Source organism: Rana temporaria, chromosome 1, assembly GCF_905171775.1.
Source record: "Rana temporaria chromosome 1, aRanTem1.1, whole genome shotgun sequence".
NCBI classification, from domain to species: Eukaryota; Metazoa; Chordata; class Amphibia; order Anura; family Ranidae; genus Rana; species Rana temporaria.
The window spans coordinates 44829983-44854886 of NC_053489.1; the positions used below are offsets into that span (position 1 = coordinate 44829983).

The 24904-nt window shown below is 45.5% G+C and overlaps 1 protein-coding gene across 1 annotated transcript in view; it reads left to right on the forward strand.

Moving 5' to 3' along the window:
• The window catches only part of LOC120926936 (uncharacterized threonine-rich GPI-anchored glycoprotein PJ4664.02-like), a 73077-nt gene extending 48507 nt beyond the window's left edge, over positions 1 to 24570 (forward strand). The window contains exon 9 of the mRNA XM_040337262.1: positions 9213 to 24570. Coding sequence (XP_040193196.1) covers positions 9213 to 23600 — 14388 coding nt within the window. The 3' untranslated portion in view covers positions 23601 to 24570. The remainder of the gene's footprint in view (positions 1 to 9212) is intronic.
• Positions 24571 to 24904: the final 334 nt, after the last annotated feature.

A 24904-nucleotide genomic window follows, 5' to 3' on the forward strand; every position in this document is an offset into this window, starting at 1 on the left:
GCAAAAGACATTAATGCGCGTTCGGTATATCCTCTCCCGTGCCCTCCTACATGATGGTGGGCCCATTAGTAGTGCTAGGACCACGGCTGCCATGTGTTGTCCTGCAAGTGTGGTTGCTCAGCTCGTCCATAACGGTGCTGCTGAAGCTACTCTCCAGCTGACTTGTGCAAGTTTGGTGCAAAGTTACCCCTGCTTTATGAGGGGTAACTTTAGGCCGGGCGTACAACTTACACGCACCGCGCGTAGCCTGCGCCGGACACGTGTATGTTCGGGAAACGGCGTATCTCCCTCATTTGCATATTTGCATATGAAATCAATGGGTGTGCCAGATACGTTCGGCGTAAATATGCGCCTATGATAGGCCGGCGGAGAAAAGTTACGTCGGTCGGGAGAAGCCTATTTTCAGGCGTATCTAGTTCTGTGGGTACGGCGCATAGATACGACGGTGCACATTTACACTTACACAGCGTATCTCGAGATACGTTGGCGTAAGTCCTACCTGAATCTGGCCCATAATGTCCATCCAAATGCAATGAGGCTGTCAGGGCCTATATAGGAGATGGTGCCTGCTTCTTCCCAATATCACCGTATCTGGAATCCCATTCAGAGATATTGCCAAACATCAAGGTAAGAAGAGATTGAATACCCTTACCCCGGTAAGGCTGTGATGGACCCAGAAACACCATACGGCGGTGGGTCAGATGCGCTTAGTCAACCCAATGGATGGGGAGCAGCTCCTCTCAATGGCCCTGGACTGCGATTTTCCACGTAAGTAAGATCCGAATTGACTGGAATCCTGGCCGTGGTATGATAGTGTCATAGGATGGACTCACCGCATAAAAAAGGAAAAAAGCAAAAGAGGACGCCTCCTCATAGTGTAAAAAATGGTACAAAATTGATTGTTCAAAAGGTGATCAATTCACATGAACATACTCCAATAAAAAAAAAATGCATATCCACATCAAAGGAAAAAATATAAAAGCTTAAAAATCCCTGTATAAGAAAAAAGTAGCACAGTAAGGATTGGCTGGGGCCAATGTATGTGCCCGACCGGTTTCGTGTGCTAACACTTCAACTAGGGCATACACCAGCCAGTCATTCCCTTGTGCTTAAATAGTACATACCAACATATGATTGGAAGGCTTACATGAGACCCAGCCTCGGTTCAGGGCGGACGTGGCGTGCGTTCCAAGGGGGATGGGCGCTTGGTGATGATGTCATCATCTGCGCTCCAACGGACTGGAAGTACCAACTCACAGCTTTCACTACTGGCGTCCTGTAGTCTAATAAAAGAATCCAGGCCTCAGGTAAAAGGGGTGAACTAGGATGCCCTCCCCTTACATGTCCCCTCACCGAATACTCTAAAAACCCGGCGCTTTGTGTGTCCCCCGAGTGAATCACTTCATCGCGACTCAAAGTCGGGTCACGTGACCGTGGGGGAGAGTCTCAGCGGCCAAATGGAAGCTGGCGTGACGTCCATAGGAGGCCACGGATAACATGACCGCACAGGCATCAGAGGACGTCGCCTAGCAACAGCTGGGCAACAACGTAAAATCAAACAGGAGGCGCAAAACGCTTAACCCGTATGATGTCTTTTATCTGTTTGTGTTGGGTGGAGAAGGTAGTAGTGAAGGAATGTCTGAATTTGGATTCTGCTACAATTTTGGGTTGTTCGACCATTAGAGTCCTCCTATCTGTCATGGCAATTTTACCAATTTCTGAATCGATGGCTTGTCTGTGATAACCCTTATCCAGGAATCTGTTTTTCAATACCTATGCTTGAGCATAAAAGTCAGAAAGATTGGAACAGTTACGCCTGATTCTAAGCAGTTGGCTACAAGGCACGGATTTGATTTCAGCCACGAGGAGTGATGACAGCTATCGACCGGAATGTAACCATTCCGGTCGGTAGGCTTAAAAAAGGTTTTAGTCATCAGCTGTCCCTCATGTGCCATGATTTCTAAATCCAAAAAATGAATATTGGAGTAACTAGCCTCATAAGTGAGGCAAATGCCCACCTGATTGTCATTCAAGATGGTCATAAAATTGTCAAGGGATGGGCCGCCACCCCTCCATAGGAGGAGGATGTCGTCTATGTACCTAGCCCAGAGCCACCTGAGTTACTATACATTGGAAGAGCGCAGAATATTTATAAAAAAAAATTCTGCACTACTTTTGTTGACCTTTTAGGGGCGATTTGAATAGACATTTGTGCATGAACCAGTATACATGTCTGTCAAATCGCCCCTGAAGTTGGACTGAAATGCCAGTTTGAAATCATGCTGAGTTTAGCTGAACTCGCATGATTTCAAACCAACCCTCAGTGTGAACCTGGGATAAAGGGAATCGCTAAAATCTCATAATATTTTTAACATGCTCCCCTTTCTATCCAAACTCCTTGAACGTCTGGTCTACAACCAACTGAGTGACCACCTTGCTGATAATAGCCTTCTTGATCACCTTCAGCCTGGATTTTGTCCCCAACACTCCACAGAAACTAGTCTCCTTAGGCCTTGTACACACAAGAGGATTTCCGCTGGAAACGGTCCGCCGGACCGTTTCCAGTGGATAAATCCTCTGGCGGATTTTGATCTGATGGCTGTACACACCATCAGATCAAAATCCCCGCGGAATACATCCGCAGTGACGTGGCCGCGCCGTCGCCGCGACGATGAAGCGGCGACGTGTGCGACCCTGGAAGGTAAATACTTCCACGCATGCGTCAAATCATTACGACGCATGCGAGGGATGGGATCGGACGGACTTATCCGGTGAGTCTGTACAGACGACCGGATAAGTCCGGCGGACAGAATTCCAGCGGATAGATTTCTTAGCATGCTAAGAAATTTTTATCCGCTGAAAATCCGTCGGCTGGATTTTTATCCGCCTGAAAATGTCCACTAGGCCGTACACACGACCGTATCTATCTGCTGGAACTGATCCGCGGATCAATCCCAGCGGATCGATCCGGTCGTGTGTACGGGGCCTAAAACTAACAAACGATCTACTAAAGGCCAAAACCAATGGATACTATTCTGTACTCCTACTCATGGACCTTTCTGCTACCCATGATATGGTCGACCACTCCCTCCTCCTCAAAAATCTCTACGCCTTTGGTCTCCATGACTGTACTCGTCGCTGGTTCTCTTCCTAATTATCCAACCACACCTTTAGCGTTACTTACAACTCTACTTCCTCCTCTCCTGTTCTTTTCTCTGTTGGGTCCCTGCATGGGCTCATCCCCTTGCTCTCCCTTATTATTGAGCCAATGCCATTCATTCCAATCAGTCTGTTGTTGAAAAAGGAGTGCGGCTTGCCTTACCATCGCAACGCGCCAGCTCAGGAAACGCGTCCATTACCAGGTGACGCCATCTTCCTGCTGCCATCCCTGCTTTGCTTCTCAAGCCTCGGTCTGACGCCAAGTTCCTCCAAACGCCGGCTTCCACCTGATGGAGTGATACCAGCCCAGCGAGCGCCACCGCAGCTACTTGGATTTTGGATTCAGGAAGCAGGTCGTAGAAGTGGTCACCCTGACTTCATTTGGAAATTGATATGCTCGTTTTTACACACCTAAATGTGAGTGCATATACTATATAATAATTAAAGTGTTTATCCAATGTCTACTCTTAGAGGCGCCTCTCTTCTTGTTGTCTGTATTAAACAGGTATCTGCTCCCCCCTCCCCCCTGAAAGGTGCCAAATGTGACACAGGGGGGGTGGGGGGTTCCAAAAAGTGGAAGTTCTATTTTTGGGTGGAATGCCGCTTTAAGCACCACGTCTAATCACTGTTCTAATCTCAACCTCCGCAACATCTCCCTAATACGCCCCTTTCTAACCAATGACACAACAAAGCTATTAATTCACTCCCTGTTCATCTCCCGCCTCGACTGCTGCAACTCCCTCCCCATTGGCTTACCTCTACATACCTCTACATAGTCTATCCCCCCTTCAATATATCATAAATGTTTCTGCCAGACTCATCCACCTTACCAATTGCTCCGTGTCTGCTACATCTCTTTGTCAATCCCTCCACTGGTTTCCGCTCATCCAATAAATAAAATTCAAAATACTAACAACTACTTATAAAGCCATCCACAACTCTGTCTCCAGCTACATCACTAGCCTAGTCTTAACTACTTAACCCCCGGACCATATTGCTGGTCAAAGACCAGAGCACTTTTTGCGATTCGGCACTGCATTGCTTTAACTGACAATTGCGCGGTCATGCGACGTGGCTTCCAAACAAAATTGGCGTCCTTTTTTCCCCACAAATAGAGCTTTCTTTTGGTGGTATTTGATCACCTCTGCGGTTTTTAGTTTTTGCGCTATAAACAAAAATAGAGCGTCAATTTTGAAAAAAATGAATATTTTTTACTTTTTGCTATAATAAATATCCCCCAAATATATATATATATATATATATTTATAAATAAAAAAAATCCTCAGTTTAGGTCATTACGTATTCTTCTACATATTTTTTGTAAAAAAAAAAATCGCAATAAGCGTTTATTGATTGGTTTATGCAAAAGTTATAGCGTTTACAAAATAGGGGGTATTTTTATGGCATTAATATTTTTTTTTACTAGTAATGGCGGCGATCAGCAATTTTTTTCCGGTACTGCGACATTATGGCGGACACTTCGGACACTTTTGACACATTTTTGGGATCATTGGCATTTTTATAGCGATCAGTGCTATAAAAATGCATTGATTATTATAAAAATGCCACTGGCAGTGAAGGGGTTAACACTAGGGGGGGCGGGGAAGGGGTTAAGTATGTACCCTGGGTGTGTTCTAACTGTAGGGGAGGGGTGGACTGACATGGGGAAATGACTGATCTTCTGTTCATACATTGTATGAACAGAAGATCAGCATTTCTCTCCCTGACAGGACTGGGAGCTGTGTGTTTACATACACAGTCCCCGGTCCTCGCTCTGTAACGAGCGATCGCGTGTGCCCGGCGGCGATCGCGCCCGCCGGGCACACGCACAGGAGTCGGGGGCAAGCGGGGGGGCGCGTGCGCGCCCCTAGTGGCCGCGTTGAGAGCCGATGCTCTCGCGCAGAGGAGCCGACCTGCCGTCGTAGAACTGCGACGGCTGGTCGGCAAGCAGTTAAAATACCAACCTTATCGTTCTCTTTGTTCTTCTCAAGACCTCTAACTCCCTCATCACCTCCTTCCATGCTCGCCTCCAGGACTTTTTCAGAGCCTCTCTAATCTTATGGAACTCCTTACCCCAATCTGTCTGCTTATCTCCTACTCTATTAGCTTTTAGACAATCCCTGAAAACCCTCCTCTTCAGAGAAGCCTCTCCTACCCACACCTGACAACTGTATTGTCATCTTCTCTATCTGATCATCCCCCACAGCTATTACCTTTTTGTTCCACTTGACCCTCCCTTCTAGATTGTAAGCTCTAACAAGCAGGGCCCTCGGATCGCTCCTGTATTGAATTGTATTGTAACTGTACTGTCTGCCCCCATGTTGTAAAGCACTGTGCAAACTGTTGGCGCTATATAAATCCTGAATAATAATAACAACATGTGAATGTAATTTCTAAAGATGTTTTCAAATGTTTAAATCAGCAGTTTTGATACCTAGGGGCCCTGCCAAGAAGGTCCCTGTTTAGGTATGGGATGACAACCATCTCCAGGTTATGCTCCAGAAGTGTCATCTTGTCTATGCACCCCTGATTGAGACTATGGTCTGCTATGAATTCTGCAGACATACTATATTAAAGGGGTTGCAAAGGAAAAACATTTTTTTCATAATAAGCATCCTTTACCTGCAGACATTCCTCTTTTCACTTCCTCATTGTTCGTTTTTGCTCAGAAGTTGCTCTATTTCTTCTCTGTTCTGTTCACTTCCTGCTTGTCTGATTTTACTGACCACCGTGACGTGAGGCTTTACTGCGGTGGTCAGTAACATGCTCACCCCCTCCTGGGAGCTACATCTGTGCGGCAGGACGCTCTCTACGTGTTAGGCCGGGTACTCACGACCAAACATGTATGGTGAAAGCGGTCCGTCGGACCGTTTCCACCATACATGTCTGCCAGAGGGCTTCTGTACGATGGTTGTACACACCATCGTACAGAAGTCCGCGCGTAAACAATACGCGGGGCGTGTCCGCGGTGTCGCCGCGTCGATGACGCGGTGTCGCCGCGACAATGACGCGGCGACGTGGGCGGCCCGCCTTTAAAATGCTTCCACGCATGCGTCGAAGTCATTCGACGCATGCGAGGGACGGCGGGCGCCTGGACATGTACGGTAGGTCTGTACTGACGACCGTACATGTCCGAGCGGGCAGAATTCCAGCGGACTGTTTTAAAACAAGTCCAGGAATATTTGTCTGCTGGGAAAAGGCCCGGCGGGCAAATGTTTGCTGGAATTCGGCCCGCTCGCGCCCACACACGACCAAACATGTCTGCTGAAACTGGCCTGCGGGCCAGTTTCAGCAGACATGTTTGCTCGTGAGTATGGGGCCTAAGAGACTTCAAGGAGGTGTGAATTACTGGGCGTGCAGCAATTCATACTGGGAAATGTAGTTCTTACATGAGCGAGCGATGCAAACCAGGAAGTGAATGAGAGAACAGAAACTAGAACGCCGGAGGTGATATAGATGAAGGAATTTAATAGGTATTTACTCGTTTTTTAACAGAATCATTACACTATTCTGTCTGTCTACCTTGCAGACATTAATTTTAGGCAAAACATTGTTTTCCTTTACAACTCCTTTAAGCTGCTTTTACAGGCATTTGAGCTTTTATTTCAGCTTGAAGAAGCCAGTGTTTTTTTGTGTTATGTTGCATGGTTTTATTGAGGTTTTTCCTGCTTCTTAGAGCGTAAGCATTTTTTCCCCACAAACTCTCCCCTTACTTTATCTTCTTTTTTTTGTGCATTTTCGAGCTTCTTTAATCTTTTTTGAGCTTTTTCATGTGTTTTTGGGCACTTAGGTGTTTTTTCCTGTTGAAAGCTCCTCTCAAATATGTTTGGTGGGGGTGGATATTCTGCATGTAAGAGCATATTCCTGTAAACTCCCGAAAAAAACATATAGCTAGATTCAGGTAGAGTTTAAGTGTATTCTCAAACAAAGATACGCTTAAACATATCTAAGATACGACGGCTTGCGCCGTCCTATCTTAGGTTGCAATATTTAGGCTGGCCGCTAGATGGCGCTTCCATTGCGGTCTGCGTAGAATATGTAAATCACTACTTACGCCTATTCACGAACGTACGCCCGGCCGCCGCAGTACAGATACGCCGTTTAAGTAAGAGATAGGCCACCTAAAGTTAAAGATGCCCCCTAGGTGGCGTAGCCAATGTTAAAGTATGGCCGCCGTTCCCGCTTCGAAATTAGAAAATTTTACGTCGTTTGCGTAAGTCGTCCGTGAATAGGGATTTACGTCATTTACGTCCACGTCGAAATCAATAGGCCCGTGCGGCGGACACTGGGAAATGTAGGCGCAGGGCGCATGCGCAGTTAAAAAAAACGTCAATCACGTCGGGTCAAGCCTCATTACCATAAAACACGCCCCCTCAGACAAATTTGAATTAGGCGTCCTTACGCCCGCCCGCTTTAGGCTACGCCGCCGTAACTTAGCAGGCAAGTACATTGTGAATCATGTACTTGCCTCGCTAACTTACGGCGGCGTAGCTTAAATACCATAAGCTACGCCGCCTTAAAGTTGCGGCCATCTCTCTGAATCTTGCTAATAGTGTGCATGGACACATCGGCTAACATGGAGGAGAGTTTCCAGGCAAAAAAAAAAAAAAAGAGCTCAAAAGCCTGTAGGAGCCGCTTCTTTCAGCTTCTTTGAAAGGCGGTTTGCTTGAGCCCTTACTGTTATCAGGAAGCCAGTCCTGAGGTATGCTTTGCAGCTGAAGCTGGAGGCGATTGTAGACAGGATGTGGCTGAAACAGGGGGCCATATTCTTCAAGAAAGTAGGCAGGCGGCGCATAAGCCATTTACACTCCGCCGCCCCAACCTACAGGAGCAAGTGCTGTATTCCCCAAACACTTGCTCCGTAGTTTGGGGCGGCGGAGTGTAATTGGCCCGGCGTATCCCCGCGTATATCCAAGGGGGCGGCTTCTATTTAAATTAAGCGCGCCCCCGATTCTAACGAACTGCGCATGCGCCGGACTTAAAATAGCCCAGTGCGCATGCTCCAGTTCTCGGCGTAAAACGTCAATGACGCCGACGTGTGCGTCATTGACGTAAAGTCGTATTCAAGAACGACTTAGTAAAACGACGTACCCGACGGGAAAACACGACGCGGACCTGATGCCATACTTAACATGGCCTACGTGGGACTGGCGTAAGGTTACCCCTCATATAGCAGGGGTAACCTTACGCAAACGATGTAAGCGACGGTATCGACGTATCAGGCTCATTTGCATAAACAAATGAGACCTGAACGTAAACGGCACCTAGCGGCCGGCGGAGTAATTACATTTAAGATCCGACAGTGTAAGTGACTTACACATGTCGGATCTTCAGCGTATCTATGCGGAAATGATTCTAAGAATCACTCGCATAGATACACTGGCCAAAAAAGAGAGATACGATGGAGTATCCTGAGATACTCCATCGTAACTTTACTCAGAATATGGCCCAGGGTACTGAGGTCAGCAGCACTGAGATATGAAAAAGGATGAAGAAAGGTAAAAAAAATGGTGACCGTTTATGATGCACAGCACTGTATAAAATTAAATTTCATCCTTTAGGGTTTAGGTCTACTTTAAAGCATGCTCTTACTATGGAGGCTCTCAATGTATAAAGTTAGAAATTCAGATAATACACTATGGACGCACCGCCACTGCTGGCTAGTAAGTTGAACTGGGAATTTGTCTTTGTTGTTGTTTGAAGCGTAGCTAAACTGATCTTTCCTTCCATGGTCTACGTCCTTCACCAGTGCCAACGTTATCTGCTGGGTGCTAGTCCTTTGTGGCGCACAACGACATCATTCCAGCGCATGCTGTCGTAGGATTTCAGTCATTCCAGCAAACAGGCACTGTGGTAGAATGTAAACTGAGCTGCGCTTGTACATTTCAAAAAAGATTGGGGACTTCTGCACCATTTTCTTGCACTTATGCAGAGCTCAGTGAACACATGGGTCCCAGTGCATAAAATAGGCACAGGGCATATGATTGGCATGCAGAGACTTACTGAAGACATCATCAGAATTGCCTAAATAACATCTTTTTTTTTCCTTTTAGGTAGAAATGTTGTTTATGGATTATTATTTTCTCACCATACCAGCAAACATCATTGCTGAGCTCTTCTATCAAAAAGAAAGTATTTTTGGACAACTTCCTGCTATCAGATATAATGTTACCTATTTGTTTTACTATGGAAATATTTGCATTGTGCAACCTGGAACTCCAAAGACAACATCAGCCGGCCCAACAATGAAAACAACCACAGCAGCAACCATTTCTTCTAAAACTACTAACGGAGGTCCAGTAAAACCTGTGAGGACTACAACAGTACAAAGTACAACTAAAACACCATCCTCAACAATACCATTTACTACAGTAACCAAACCTGTTATCACAAGCTCCACATTAACCACTACAACAACAGCTTCTAGTTCCGCTACTGCATTACCTACCTCAGTACCACCGTTTTCTACATCTACTACAACTAGAACAAAGCCACTCTCCACAACTATGACAGAATCCACCATCATTACTAAACTACCCACCTCAGCAACACAGATGTCTACAGAAACACCAACTACTACAACACATACAACAGCACCTGTTACCACCACATTAACTCCCTCAACAACTTTAACTACAATTACACCAACAAATACAACCCGAAGAATGACTACAACCACACCTGTTACCACCAAAACAATTCCCTCAACAACACAAGTGACTACAGTACCATCAACTATCACAAGAGTCCCCACCACAGCTGCAAAACCTGTTACAACCACAACAATCTCTTTAACAACGCAGACTACTACAGTAACGCCGACTACTACAACTGCCCCTACAACAACACCTGTCTTAACTACAACAATTTCCTCAACAACACAGGTCACTACAGTACCATCAACTATCACAACAGTCCCCACCACAACTACAATACCATTTAGGACCACAACCATCCCATCAACAACACAAACTACTATGGTACCACCAAGTATGACAACTGCCACTGCAACAATACCTTTCATAACTGCAACACTTCCCTTAACAAAACAGGAGACGACAGTACCATCAACTACCACAACAGTCCCCACAACAGCAACAACACCTTTTACCACCACAACAATTCCCTCAACAATACAGACTACTACAGCAACATCAACTATTACAACTTCCCCTACAACAGCACCCATTATAACCACAACAACTCCCTCAACAACACAGGTGATGACAGTAACTTACACAACAGTCCCCACCACAGTTACATCAACACCTGTTACCACCACAACAATACCAACTAGTACAACTGCTCCTACAGCAACACCCGTCATAACGACAACTCCCTCAACAACACAGGTGACGACGGTAACACCAACTACCACAACAGTCCCCACCACAACTACATCAACACCACTTATCACCACAACAATCCCCTCAACAATAGAGACTACTACAATAACACCAACTGCCACAACAGTCCCCACCACAGCTACAACAACACCTGTTATCACCACAACTATCTCCTTAACAACACATACTACTACAGTAACACCAACTAGTTCAACTGCCCCTACAACAACACCTGTCATAACCACAACAACTCCCTCAACAACACATGTGATGACAGTAACACCAACTACCACAACAGTCCCCACCACAGCTACATCAACACTTGTTACCACCACAACAATACAGCCTACTACAGTAACACCAACTAGTACAACTGGTCCTACACCCGTCATAACCACAACAACTCCCATAACAACACAGGTGACAACGGTAACACCAACTACCACGACAGTCCCTACCACAGCTACAACAACACCTGTTATCACCACAACTATCCCCTCAACAACACAGACTACTACAGCAACACCACCTAGTACAACTGCCCCTACAACAACACCTGTCATAACCACAACAACTCCCTCAACAACACAGGTGACTACAGTAACACCAACTACCACAACAGTCCCCACCACAGCTACATCAACACCTGTTACCACCACAACAATACAGACTACTACAGTAACACCAACTAGTACATTTGCCCCTATAACACCTGTGATAACCACAACAATTCCCTCAACAACACAGTCTACTACAGTAACACCAACTAGTACAACTGCTCCTACAACAACACCCATCATAACCACAACAACAACTCCCTCAACAACACAGGTGATGTCAGTAACACCAACTACCACAACAGTCCCCACCACAGCTACATCAACACCTGTTACCACCACAACTATCCCCTCAACAATAGAGACTACTACAGTAACACCATCTAGTACAACTGCCCCTACAACAACACCCGTCAAAACCACAACAATTCCCTCAACAACACTGTTGACTACAATAACACCAACTACCACAACACTCCTCACCACAGCTACAACACCTGTTACCACCACAACAATCCCCCCAACAACACAGACTACTACAGTAACACCGACTAGTACAACTGCCCCTACAACAACACCTGTCATAACCACAACAATTCCCTCAACAACACAGGTGATGTCAGTAACACCAACTACCACAACAGTCCCCACCACAGCTACATCAGCACATGTTACCACCACAACTATCCCCTCAACAATAGAGACTACTACAGTAACACCAACTAGTACAACTGCTCCTACAACAACACCAACCATAACCAGAACACCTCCCTCAACAACACAGGTGACGACAGTAACACCAACTACCACAACAGTCCCCACCACAGCTACATCAACACCTGTTACCACCACAACAGAACAGACTACTACAGTAACACCAACTAGTACATCTGCCCCTACAACACCTGTTACCACCACAACTATCTCCTCAACAACACACACTACTACAGTAACACCAACTAGTACAACTCCCCTTTCAACAACACCTGTCATAACCACAGCATCTCCCTCAACAACACAGGTGACTACAGTAACACCAACTACCACAACAGTCCCCGCCACAGCTACATCAACACCTATTATCACCACAACAATCCCCTCAACAATAGAGACTACTACAATAACACCAACTAGTACAACTGCCCCTACAACAACACTAGTCATAACCACAATTCCCCCAACAATACAGGTGACTACAGTAAAACCAACCACCACAACAGTCTCCACCACAGCTACATCAACACCTATTATGACCACAAAAATCCCCTCAACAATACAGACTACTACAGTAACACCAACTAGTATTACTGTCCCTACAACAACACCTGTCATAACCACAACAACCCCCTCAACAACACAGGTGATGACAGTAACACCAACTACACCAACAGTCCCCACCACAGCTACATCAGCACCTGTTAACACTACAACAATCCCCTCAACAATAGAGACTACTACAGTAACACCAACTAGTTCAACTGCTCCTACAACAACACCCGTCATAACCACAACAACACAGGTGACGACAGTAACACCAACTACCACAACAGTCCCCACCACAGCTACAACACCTGTTACCACCACAACAATTCCCTCAACAACACAGATGACTACAGTAACACCATCCACCACAACAGTCCCCCCCACCACAGCTACATCAACACCTATTATTACTACAACAATCCCCTCAACAATAGAGACTACTACAGTAACACCAACTAGTACAACTGCTCCTAAAACAACACCCGTCATAATCACAACAACTCCCTCAACAACACAGGTGACGACAGTAACACCAACTACCACAACAGCCCCCATCATAGCTACATCAACACCTGTTACCACCACAACAATACAGACTACTACAGTTACACCAACTAGTACAACTGCCCCTACAACAACACCTGTCATAACCACAACAACCCCCTCAACAACACAGGTGACAACAGTAACACCAACAACCACAACAGTCCCCACCACAGCTACAACAACACCTGTTACCACCACAACTATCCCCTCAACAACACAGACTACTACAATAACACAAACTAGTACAACTGCCCCTACAACAACACCTGTCATAACCACAACAGCTCCTTCAACAAAACAGTTAACCACAGTAACACCAACTTCCACAACAGTCCCCACCACAGCTACATCAACACCTGTTACCGCCACAACAATACAGACTACTACAGTAACACCAACTAGTACAACTGCCTCTACAACAACACCTGTGATAACCAGAACAACCCCCTCAACAACACAGGTGACGACAGTTACACCAACCACCACAACAGTCCCCACCATAGCTACAACACCTGTTACCACAACAACTATCCCCTCAACAACACAGACTACTACAGTAACACCAACTAGTACAACTGCCCCTACAACAACACCTGTCATAACCACAACAGCTACTTCAACAACACAGGTGACGACAGTAACACCAACTTCCACAACAGTCCCCACCACAGCTACATCAACACCTGTTACCACCAAAACAATACAGACTACTACATTAACACCAACTAGTACAACTGTCCCTACAACAACATCTGTCATAACCACAATTCCCTCAACAACACAGGTGACTACAGTAACACCAACTACCACAACAGTCCCCACCACAGCTACAACACCTCTTTCCACAACAATTCCCTCGACAACACAGGTGATTACAGTAACACCAACCACCACAACAGTCCCCACCACAGCTACATCAACAACTATTATCACTACAACAATACCTTCAACAATTGAGACTATTACAGTAACACCAACTAGTACAACTGCCCCTACAACAACACCTGTCATAACAACAACAACCCCCTCAACAACACAGGTAACGACAGTAACACCAACTACCACAACAGTCCCCACCACAGCTACATCAACACCTGTTACCGCCACAACAAAACAGACTACTACAGTAACTACAACTGTCCCTACAACAACACCTATCATAACCACAATTCCCTCAACAACACAGGTGACTACAGTAACACCAACTACTACAACAGTCCCCACCACTACATCAACACCTGTTATCACCACAACAATCCCCTCAACAATAGAGACTACTACAGTAACACCAACTAGTACAACTGCCCCTACAACAACACCTGTCATTACCACAACAATTCCCTCAACAACACAGGTGACTACAGTAACACCATCTACCACAACAGTCCCCACCACTGCTACATCAACACCTGTTACCGCCACAACAATACAGACTACTACAGTAACACTAACTAGTACAACTATCCCTACAACAACACCTGTCATAACCACAACAATTCCCTCAACAACACAGGCGACGACAGTGACACCAACTACCATAACAGTCCCCACCGCAGCTACAACACCTGTTACCACCACAACAATTGCCTCAACAACACAGGTGACTACAGTAACACCAACAACCACAACAGTCCCCACCACAGCTACATCAACACCTAGTATCACCACAACAATCCCCTCAACAACACAGACTACTACAGTAACACCAACTAGTACAACTGCCCCTACAACAACATCTGTCATAACCACAGCAACCCCCTCAACGACACAGGTGATGACAGTAACATCAACTACGACAACAGTCCCCACCACAGCTACATCAGCACCTGTTACCACCACAACTATCCCCTCAACAATAGAGACTACTATAGTAACGCCAACTAGTTCAACTGCTCCTACAACAAGACCCGTCATAACTACAACACAGGTGACGACAGTAGCACCAACTACCACAACAGTCCCCACCACAGCTACAACACTTTTAACTACCACAACAATTCCCTCAACAACACAGATGAGTACAGTAACACCAAACACCACATCAGTCCCCACCACAGCTACATCAACACCTGTTATCACCACAACAATCCCCTCAACAATAGAGACTACTACAGTAACACCAACTAGTACAACTGCTTCTACAACACCTGTCATAACCACAACAAGCCCCTCAACAACACAGGTGACGACAGTAACACCAACTACCACAACAGTCCCCACCACAGCTACATCAACACCTGTTACCACCACAACAATACAGCCTACTACAGTAACGCCAACTAGTACAACTGCCCCTACAACAACACCTGTCATAACCACAACAATTCCCTCAACAACACAGGTGACGACAGTGACACCAACTACCACAACAGTCCCCACCACAGCTACAACTCATGTTACCACCACAACAGTCCCATCAACAACACAACCTACTACAGTAACGCCAACTAGTACAACTGCCCCTACAACAACATCTATCACAACCACAACAACCCCCACAACAACACAGGTGACTACAGTAACACCAACTACCACAACAGTCCCCACCACAGCTACATCAACACCTAGTATCACCACGACAATCCCCTCAACAATAGAGACTACTACAGTAACACCAACTAGTACAACTGCTTCTACAACACCTGTCATAACCACAACAAGCCCCTCAACAACACAGGTGATGACAGTAACACCAACTACCACAACAGTCCCCACCACAGTTACATCAACACCTGTTACCACCACAACAATACAGCCTACTACAGTAACGCCAACTAGTACAACTGCCCCTACAACAACACCTGTCATAACCACAACAATTCCATCAACAACACAGGTGACCACAGTGACACCAACTACCACAACAGTCCCCACCACAGCTACAACTCCTGTTACCACCACAACAGTCCCATCAAAAACACAGCCTACTACAGTAACGCCAACTAGTACAACTGCCCCTACAACAACATCTATAATAACCACAACAACCCCCTCAACAACACAGGTGACTACAGTAACACCAACTACCACAACAGTCCCCACCACAGCTACATCAACACCTAATATCACCACGACAATTCCCTCAACAATAGAGACTACTACAGTAACACCAACTAGTACAACTGCTCCTACAACAACACTCATCATAACCACAACAATTCCCTCAACAACACCTATTATCACCACAACAATCCCCACCACAGCTACATCAACACCTGTTACCACCACAACAATACACACTACTACAGTCACACCAACTAGTACATCTGCCCCTACAACAACACCTGTCATAGCCACAACAACCCCCTCAACAACACCTATTATCACCACAACAATCCCCTCAACAGTAGAGACTACCACAGTAACACCAACTAGTACAACTGCCCCTACAACAACACCTGTCATAACCACAATTCCCTCAACAACACAGGTGACTACAGTAACACCAACTGCCACAACAGCCCCCACCACAGCTACATCAACACCTATTATCACCACAACAATCCCCTCAACAATAGAGACTACTACAGTAACACCAACTAGTACAACTGCTTCTACAACACCTGTCATAACCACAACAACCCCCTCAACAACACAGGTGACGACAGTAACACCAACTGCCACAACAGTCCCCACCACAGCTACATCAACACCTGTTACCACAACAACAATACAGCCGACTACAGTAACGCCAACTAGTACAACTGCCCCTACAACAACACCTGTCATAACCACAACAATTCCCTCAACAACACAGGTGATGACAGTAACACCAACTATGACAACAGTCCCCACCACAGCTACATCAGCACTTGTTACCACCACAACTATCCCCTCAACAAAAGAGACTACTACAGTAACACCAACTAGTTCAATTTCTCCTACAACAACACCTGTCATAACCACAACAACACGGGTGTCAACAGTAACACCAACTACCACAACAGTCCCCACCACAGCTACAACACTTTTTACCACCACAACAATTCCCTCAACACCACAGGTGACTACAGTAACACCAACCACCACAACAGTCCCCAGCACAGTTACATCAACACCTAGTATCACCACAACAATCCCCTCAACAATAGAGACTACTACAGTAACACCAACTAGTACAACTGTCCCTACAACAACACCCATCATAACCACAACAACACAGGTGTCAACAGTAACACCAACTACCACAACAGTCCCCACCACAGCTACAACACTTTTTACCACCACAACAATTCCCTCAACACAGGTGACTACAGTAACCCCAACCACCACAACAGTCCCAACCACAGCTACATCAACACCTATTATCACCACAATCCCTTCAACAATAGAGACTACTACAGTAACACCAACTAGGGCAACTTCCCCTACAACAACACCTGTCATAACCACAACAATTCCCTCAACAACACAGGTGATGACAGTAACACCAACTATGACAACTATCCCCTCAACAAAAGAGACTACTACAGTAACACCAACTAGTTCAACTGCTCCTACAACAACACCTGTCATAACCACAACAACACAGGTGTCAAAATTAACACCAACTACCACAACAGTCCCCACCACAGCTACAACACTTTTTACCACCACAACAATTCCCTCAACACCACAGGTGACTACAGTAACACCAACCACCACAACAGTCCCCACCACAGCTACATCAACACCTAGTATCACCACAACAATCCCCTCAACAATAGAGACTACTACAGTAACACCAACTAGTACAACTGCCCCTACAACAACACCCATCATAACCACAACAACACAGGTGTCAACAGTAACACCAACTACCACAACAGTCCCCACCACAGCTACAACACTTTTTACCACCACAACAATTCCCTCAACACAGGTGACTACAGTATCACCAACCACCACACCAGTCCCAACCACAGCTACATCAACACCTATTATCACCACAATCCTTTCAACAATAGAGACTACTACAGTAACACCAACTAGTACAACTTCCCCTACAACAACACCCATCATAACCACAACAATTCCCTCAACAACACAGGTGACGACAGTAACACAAACTACCACAACAGTCCCCACCATAGCTACATCAACACCTGTTACCGCCACAACAATACAGACTACTAAAGTAACACCAATTAGTACAACTGCTCCTACAACAACATCCGTCATAACCACAACTCCCTCAACAACACAGGTGACGACAGTAACACCAACTACCACAACAGTCCCCACCACAGCTATAGCAACACCTAGTATCACCACAACAATCCCCTCAACAATAGAGACTACTACAGTAACACCAACTAGTACAACTGCCCCTACAACAACACCCGTCATAACCACAACAACTTCCTCAACAACAGCACAGGTGACTACAGTAACACCAACTACCATAACAGTCCCCACCACAACTACAACACCTCTTACCACTACAACAATTCCCTCAACAACACAGGTGACTACATTAACACCAACCACCACAACAGTCCCCACCACAGCTACATCAACACCTAGTATCACCACAACAATCCCCTCAACAATAGAGACTACTACGGTAACACCAACTAGTACAACTGCCCCTACAACAACACCTGTCATAATCACAACAATTCCCTCAACAACACAGGTGACTACAGTAACACCAACTACCACAACAGTCCCCACTACAGCTACATCAACACCTATTATCACCACAACAATCCCCTCAACAGTAGAGACTACTACAGTAACACCAACTAGTACAACTGCTCCTACAACAACACTCATCATGGCCACAACAACTCCGTCAACAACACAGGTGACGACAGTAACACCAACTACCACAACAGTCCTCACCACAGCTACAACACTTTTTACCACCATAACAATTCCCTCAACACCACAGGTGACTACAGTAACACCAACCACCACAACAGTCCCCACCACAGCTACATCAACACCTAGTATCACCACAACAATCCCCTCAACAATAGAGACTACTACAGTAACACCAACTAGTACAACAACACCCATCATAACCACAACAACACAGGTGTCAACAGTAACACCAACTACCACAACAGTCCCCACCACAGCTACAACCCTTTTTACCACCACAACAATTCCCTCAACAACACAGGTGACTACAGTAACACCAACCACCACAACAGTCCCAACCACAGCTACATCAACACCTATTATCACCACAATCCCTTCAACAATAGAGACTACTACAGTAACACCAACTAGTACAACTTCCCCTACAACAACACCCGTCATAACCACAACAATTCCCTCAATAACACAGGTGACGACAGTAACACCAACTACCACAACAGTCCCCACCACAGCTACATCAACACCTGTTACCGCCACAACAATACAGACTACTAAAGTAACACCAACTAGTACAACTGCTCCTACAACAACATCCGTCATAACCACAACTCCCTCAACAACACAGGTGACGCCAGTAACACCAACTACCATAACAGTCCCCACCACAGCTACAACACCTCTTACCACCACAACAATTCCTTCAACACCACAGGTGACTACAGTAACACCAACCACCACAACAGTCCCCACCACAGCTACATCAACACCTAGTATCACCACAACAATCCCCTCAACAATAGAGACTACTACAGTAACACCAACTAGTACACCTGCCCCTACAACAACACCCGTCATAACCACAACAACTCCCTCAACAACAGCACAGGTGACTACGGTAACACCAACTACCACAACAATCCCCACTACAGCTATATCAACACCTGTTTCTGCCACGACAATACACACTACTACAGTCACACCAACTAGTACAACTGCCCCTACAACAACACCTGTCATAGCCACAACAACCCCCTCAACAACACCTATTATCAGCACAACAATCCCCTCAACAATAGAGACAACTACAGTAACACCAACTAGTACAACTGCTCCTACAACAACACCCGTCATAGCCACAACAACTCCCTCAAGAACACAGGTGACGACAGTAACACCAACTACCATAACAATCCCTACCACAGCTACAACACCTCTTACCACCACAACAATTCCCTCAACAACACAGGTGACTACATTAACACCAACCACCACAACAGTCCCCACCACAGCTACATCAACACCTAGTATCTCCACAACAATCCCCTCAACAATAGAGACTACTACGGTAACACCAACTAGTACAACTGCCCCTACAACAACACCTGTCATAACCACAACAATTCCCTCAACAACACAGGTGACTACAGTAACACCAACTACCACAACAGTCCCCACCAAAGCTACATCAACACCTATTATCACCACAACAATCCCCTCAACAGTACAGACTACTACAGTAACACCAACTAGTACAACTGCTCCTACAACAACACCCATCATGACCACAACAACTCCGTCAACAACACAGGTGACGACAGTAACACCAACTACCACAACAGTCCCCACCACAGCTACATCAACACCTATTATCACCACAACAATCCCCTCAACAGTAGAGACTACTACAGTAACACCAACTAGTACAACTGCTCCTACAACAACACCCATCATGACCACAACAACTCCGTCAACAACACAGGTGACGACAGTAACACCAACTACCACAACAGTCCCCACCACAGCTACATCAACACCTGTTACCACCACAACAATACACACTACTACAGTAACACCAACTAGTACAACTGCCCCTACAACAACACCTGTCATAGCCACAACAACCCTCTCAACAACACCTATTATCACCACAACAATCCCCTCAACAATAGAGACAACTACAGTAACACCAACTAGTACAACTGCTCCTACAACAACACCCGTCATAACAACAACAACTCCCTCAAGAACACAGGTGACAACAGTAACACCAACTACCATAACAGTCCCCACCACAGCTACAACACCTCTTACCACCACAACAATTCCTTCAACACCACAGGTGACTACAGTAACACCAACCACCACAACAGTCCCCACCACAGCTACATCAACACCTAGTATCACCACAACAATCCCCTCAACAATAGAGACTACTACAGTAACACCAACTAGTACACCTGCCCCTACAACAACACCTGTCATAACCACAACAACTCCCTCAACAACAGCACAGGTGACTACGGTAACACCAACTACCACAACAATCCCCACTACAGCTATATCAACACCTGTTTCTGCCACGACAATACACACTACTACAGTCACACCAACTAGTACAACTGCCCCTACAACAACACCTGTCATAGCCACAACAACCCCCTCAACAACACCTATTATCAGCACAACAATCCCCTCAACAATAGAGACAACTACAGTAACACCAACTAGTACAACTGCTCCTACAACAACACCCGTCATAGCCACAACAACTCCCTCAAGAACACAGGTGACGACAGTAACACCAACTACCATAACAATCCCTACCACAGCTACAACACCTCTTACCACCACAACAATTCCCTCAACAACACAGGTGACTACATTAACACCAACCACCACAACAGTCCCCACCACAGCTACATCAACACCTAGTATCTCCACAACAATCCCCTCAACAATAGAGACTACTACGGTAACACCAACTAGTACAACTGCCCCTACAACAACACCTGTCATAACCACAACAATTCCCTCAACAACACAGGTGACTACAGTAACACCAACTACCACAACAGTCCCCACCAAAGCTACATCAACACCTATTATCACCACAACAATCCCCTCAACAGTACAGACTACTACAGTAACACCAACTAGTACAACTGCTCCTACAACAACACCCATCATGACCACAACAACTCCGTCAACAACACAGGTGACGACAGTAACACCAACTACCACAACAGTCCCCACCACAGCTACATCAACACCTATTATCACCACAACAATCCCCTCAACAGTAGAGACTACTACAGTAACACCAACTAGTACAACTGCTCCTACAACAACACCCATCATGACCACAACAACTCCGTCAACAACACAGGTGACGACAGTAACACCAACTACCACAACAGTCCCCACCACAGCTACATCAACACCTATTATCACCACAACAATCCCCTCAACAGTAGAGACTACTACAGTAACACCAACTAGTACAACTGCTCCTACAACAACACCCATCATGACCACAACAACTCCGTCAACAACACAGGTGACGACAGTAACACCAACTACCACAACAGTCCCCACCACAGCTACATCAACACCTGTTACCACCACAACAATACACACTACTACAGTAACACCAACTAGTACAACTGCCCCTACAACAACACCTGTCATAGCCACAACAACCCTCTCAACAACACCTATTATCACCACAACAATCCCCTCAACAATAGAGACAACTACAGTAACACCAACTAGTACAACTGCTCCTACAACAACACCCGTCATAACAACAACAACTCCCTCAAGAACACAGGTGACAACAGTAACACCAACTACCACAACAGTCCCCACCACAGCTACATCAACACCTGTTACTTCCACAACAATACAGACTACTACAGTAACACCAACTAGTACAACTGTCCCTACAACAACACCTATCATAACCACAATTCCCTCAACAACACAGGTGACTACAGTAACACCAACTACTACAACAGTCCCCACCACAGCTACAACACCTCTTACCACCACAACAATTCCCTCAACAACACAGGTGACTACAGTAACACCAACCACCACAGCTACATCAACACCTAGTATCACCACAACAATCCCCTCAACAACACAGACTTCTACAGTAACACCTACAAGTACAACTGCCCCTACAACAACACCCATCATAACCACAACAACTCCCTCAACAACACAGGTGACGACAGTAACACCAACTACCACAACAATCCCCACCACAGCTACATCAACACCTGTTACCACCACAACAATACAGACTACTACAGTAACACCAACTAGTACAACTGCCCTTACAACAACACCTGTCATAGCCACAACAACCCCCTCAACAACACCTATTATCACCACAACAATCCCCTCAACAATAGAGACTACTACAGTAACACCAACTAGTACAACTGCTCCTACAACAACACCCGTCATAACCACAACAACTCCCCCAACAACACAGGCGACGACAGTAACACCAACTACCACAACAGTCCCCACCACAGCTACATCAACACCTATTATCGCCACAACAATCCCCTCAACAATAGAGACTACTACAGTAACACCAACTAGTACAACTGCTCCTACAACACCCATCATAACCACAACAACTCCCTCAACAACACCAACTACCACAACAGTCCCCACCACAGCTGCAACAACACCTGCTACCACAAAAACAATTTCCTCAACAACACAGACTACTACAGTAGCCCCTACAATAACACCTGTTGCCACAACATCAACTCTCTCAACAACACAGGTATCTACTGTCACACTTTCCACTACAGGCCCTTCAATAACTACAACAATTCCTGTTACTACCACACCTACAACCCCCTCAACAACACAGGCAGCTACTGTAACACCAACCACAACAGCAGTTACAATACAACCCACTACAACAAAATCAACTCCCCTATTTACAACACAAGAAACCACAACAATTACTACTACAGCATCTACCACAACACCTGAAACATCTGCACAAGTCACAACTACTACAGAAGCTACTACCACAGTCGAGCCTATAGTAACAAACATTATAGTCAGTATTGAAGATGATTCTCCTTATTATTATCCTTTTTATCTTGATTAAAGATAAATGTCCATAACTTATAAATGACCCAAACCTGTAGTTCCTAAATTTTAAGTAGTGGGAAGATCTTCTTTATCAAGAAGCATTTTCTACAGACGCTGGCCATCTACAACACTCACTACACTTATGCTATTACCTGGTGGATTCGGTAGCACCCTTGTATGCAAAGTAATTGGCAACTGACCATAAAGAGAGGCCAAAAGAAAGTGTTTAACAACTTTAATGAACAGTAATGAAAAAACGAAGAAAGGAGAATGATATTTTTTTTAGTAAAGTGGGGAGGGATTATTCATCTAAGCTTTATAGATAAAAGCTAAAAGCTGATTGGTTACCATACGCAGCTGCTCCAGATTCTGCCTGCTCCTGCTGTCTTTATTGCTGCATATTTTCCCCTGAGAACAATCTCACATGCGTAGTCAACAGAACAGGAAGTGAGAGAAACATTAGATGCAACTATATTAACATTTTTGTCAGTATGCAATAGTGGTTATCATGTTAAGGTTTACCTGAAAATATTTTTATGTCCCTTTTACATTTTGTATATAAGTGATGTTCTGTATTTTATGTATGTATTTTATATGCGGATGTAAGTCTGCTCTTCAGTGGTTATCTGTATGTTAGACATTGTAGTCACCACCCTTGTAGAACAACCACTAAAAAATATCAAAAACACAAAGAAAGTGTAGTTTTGATCGAGGATGCTCTCCAGCACCCACACACCTGTCAAACTGGGACAACCGGCTGTGTCTGTGCACCCTTTGCATCCCCATACACTTGCACAGGTTGACTACATGCAGCACATGGCATCAGTGTCCCTGTGAATAACGCCCCAAAGGTTTTCTCCAGCCAAAATGTTTTTATGTGTAGCATTCCCCCCGTAGGAGCTGCTGGTTTAGATTTTGGGTTTGCACGTTACCTTTATGGCTTCGTTGTCAGGGTGGGAAAGTCCATAAGAAATGCAACGTCCAGACTAGGGTGACCACATTTCCAAACTACAATTCAGGGACACCCTCCCTTTCCAAAAATCAGCTTGTGCTGTAACGAATCACAGCACAGTGACTGGACACAAGAGGTGGGATTTTTGATCACTCCAATCACAAACAAGGGGCGGGAAATGTGCTCCTCCAGGCATTCCCGGCCAGGACAAGTACTGTCAGTGAGTAAAGCGGTGATGAGGCTGATTTTTTGGGGGGCATCAGATTGGCCCGGGGGGGGGGGTGGCTGTGTCAGTTTCATTCCGGGACACTGTATTGTCCTGGAATAAATGTGCTCCGGGCAGGCCTGCAAAATGCGGGACTGTCCCG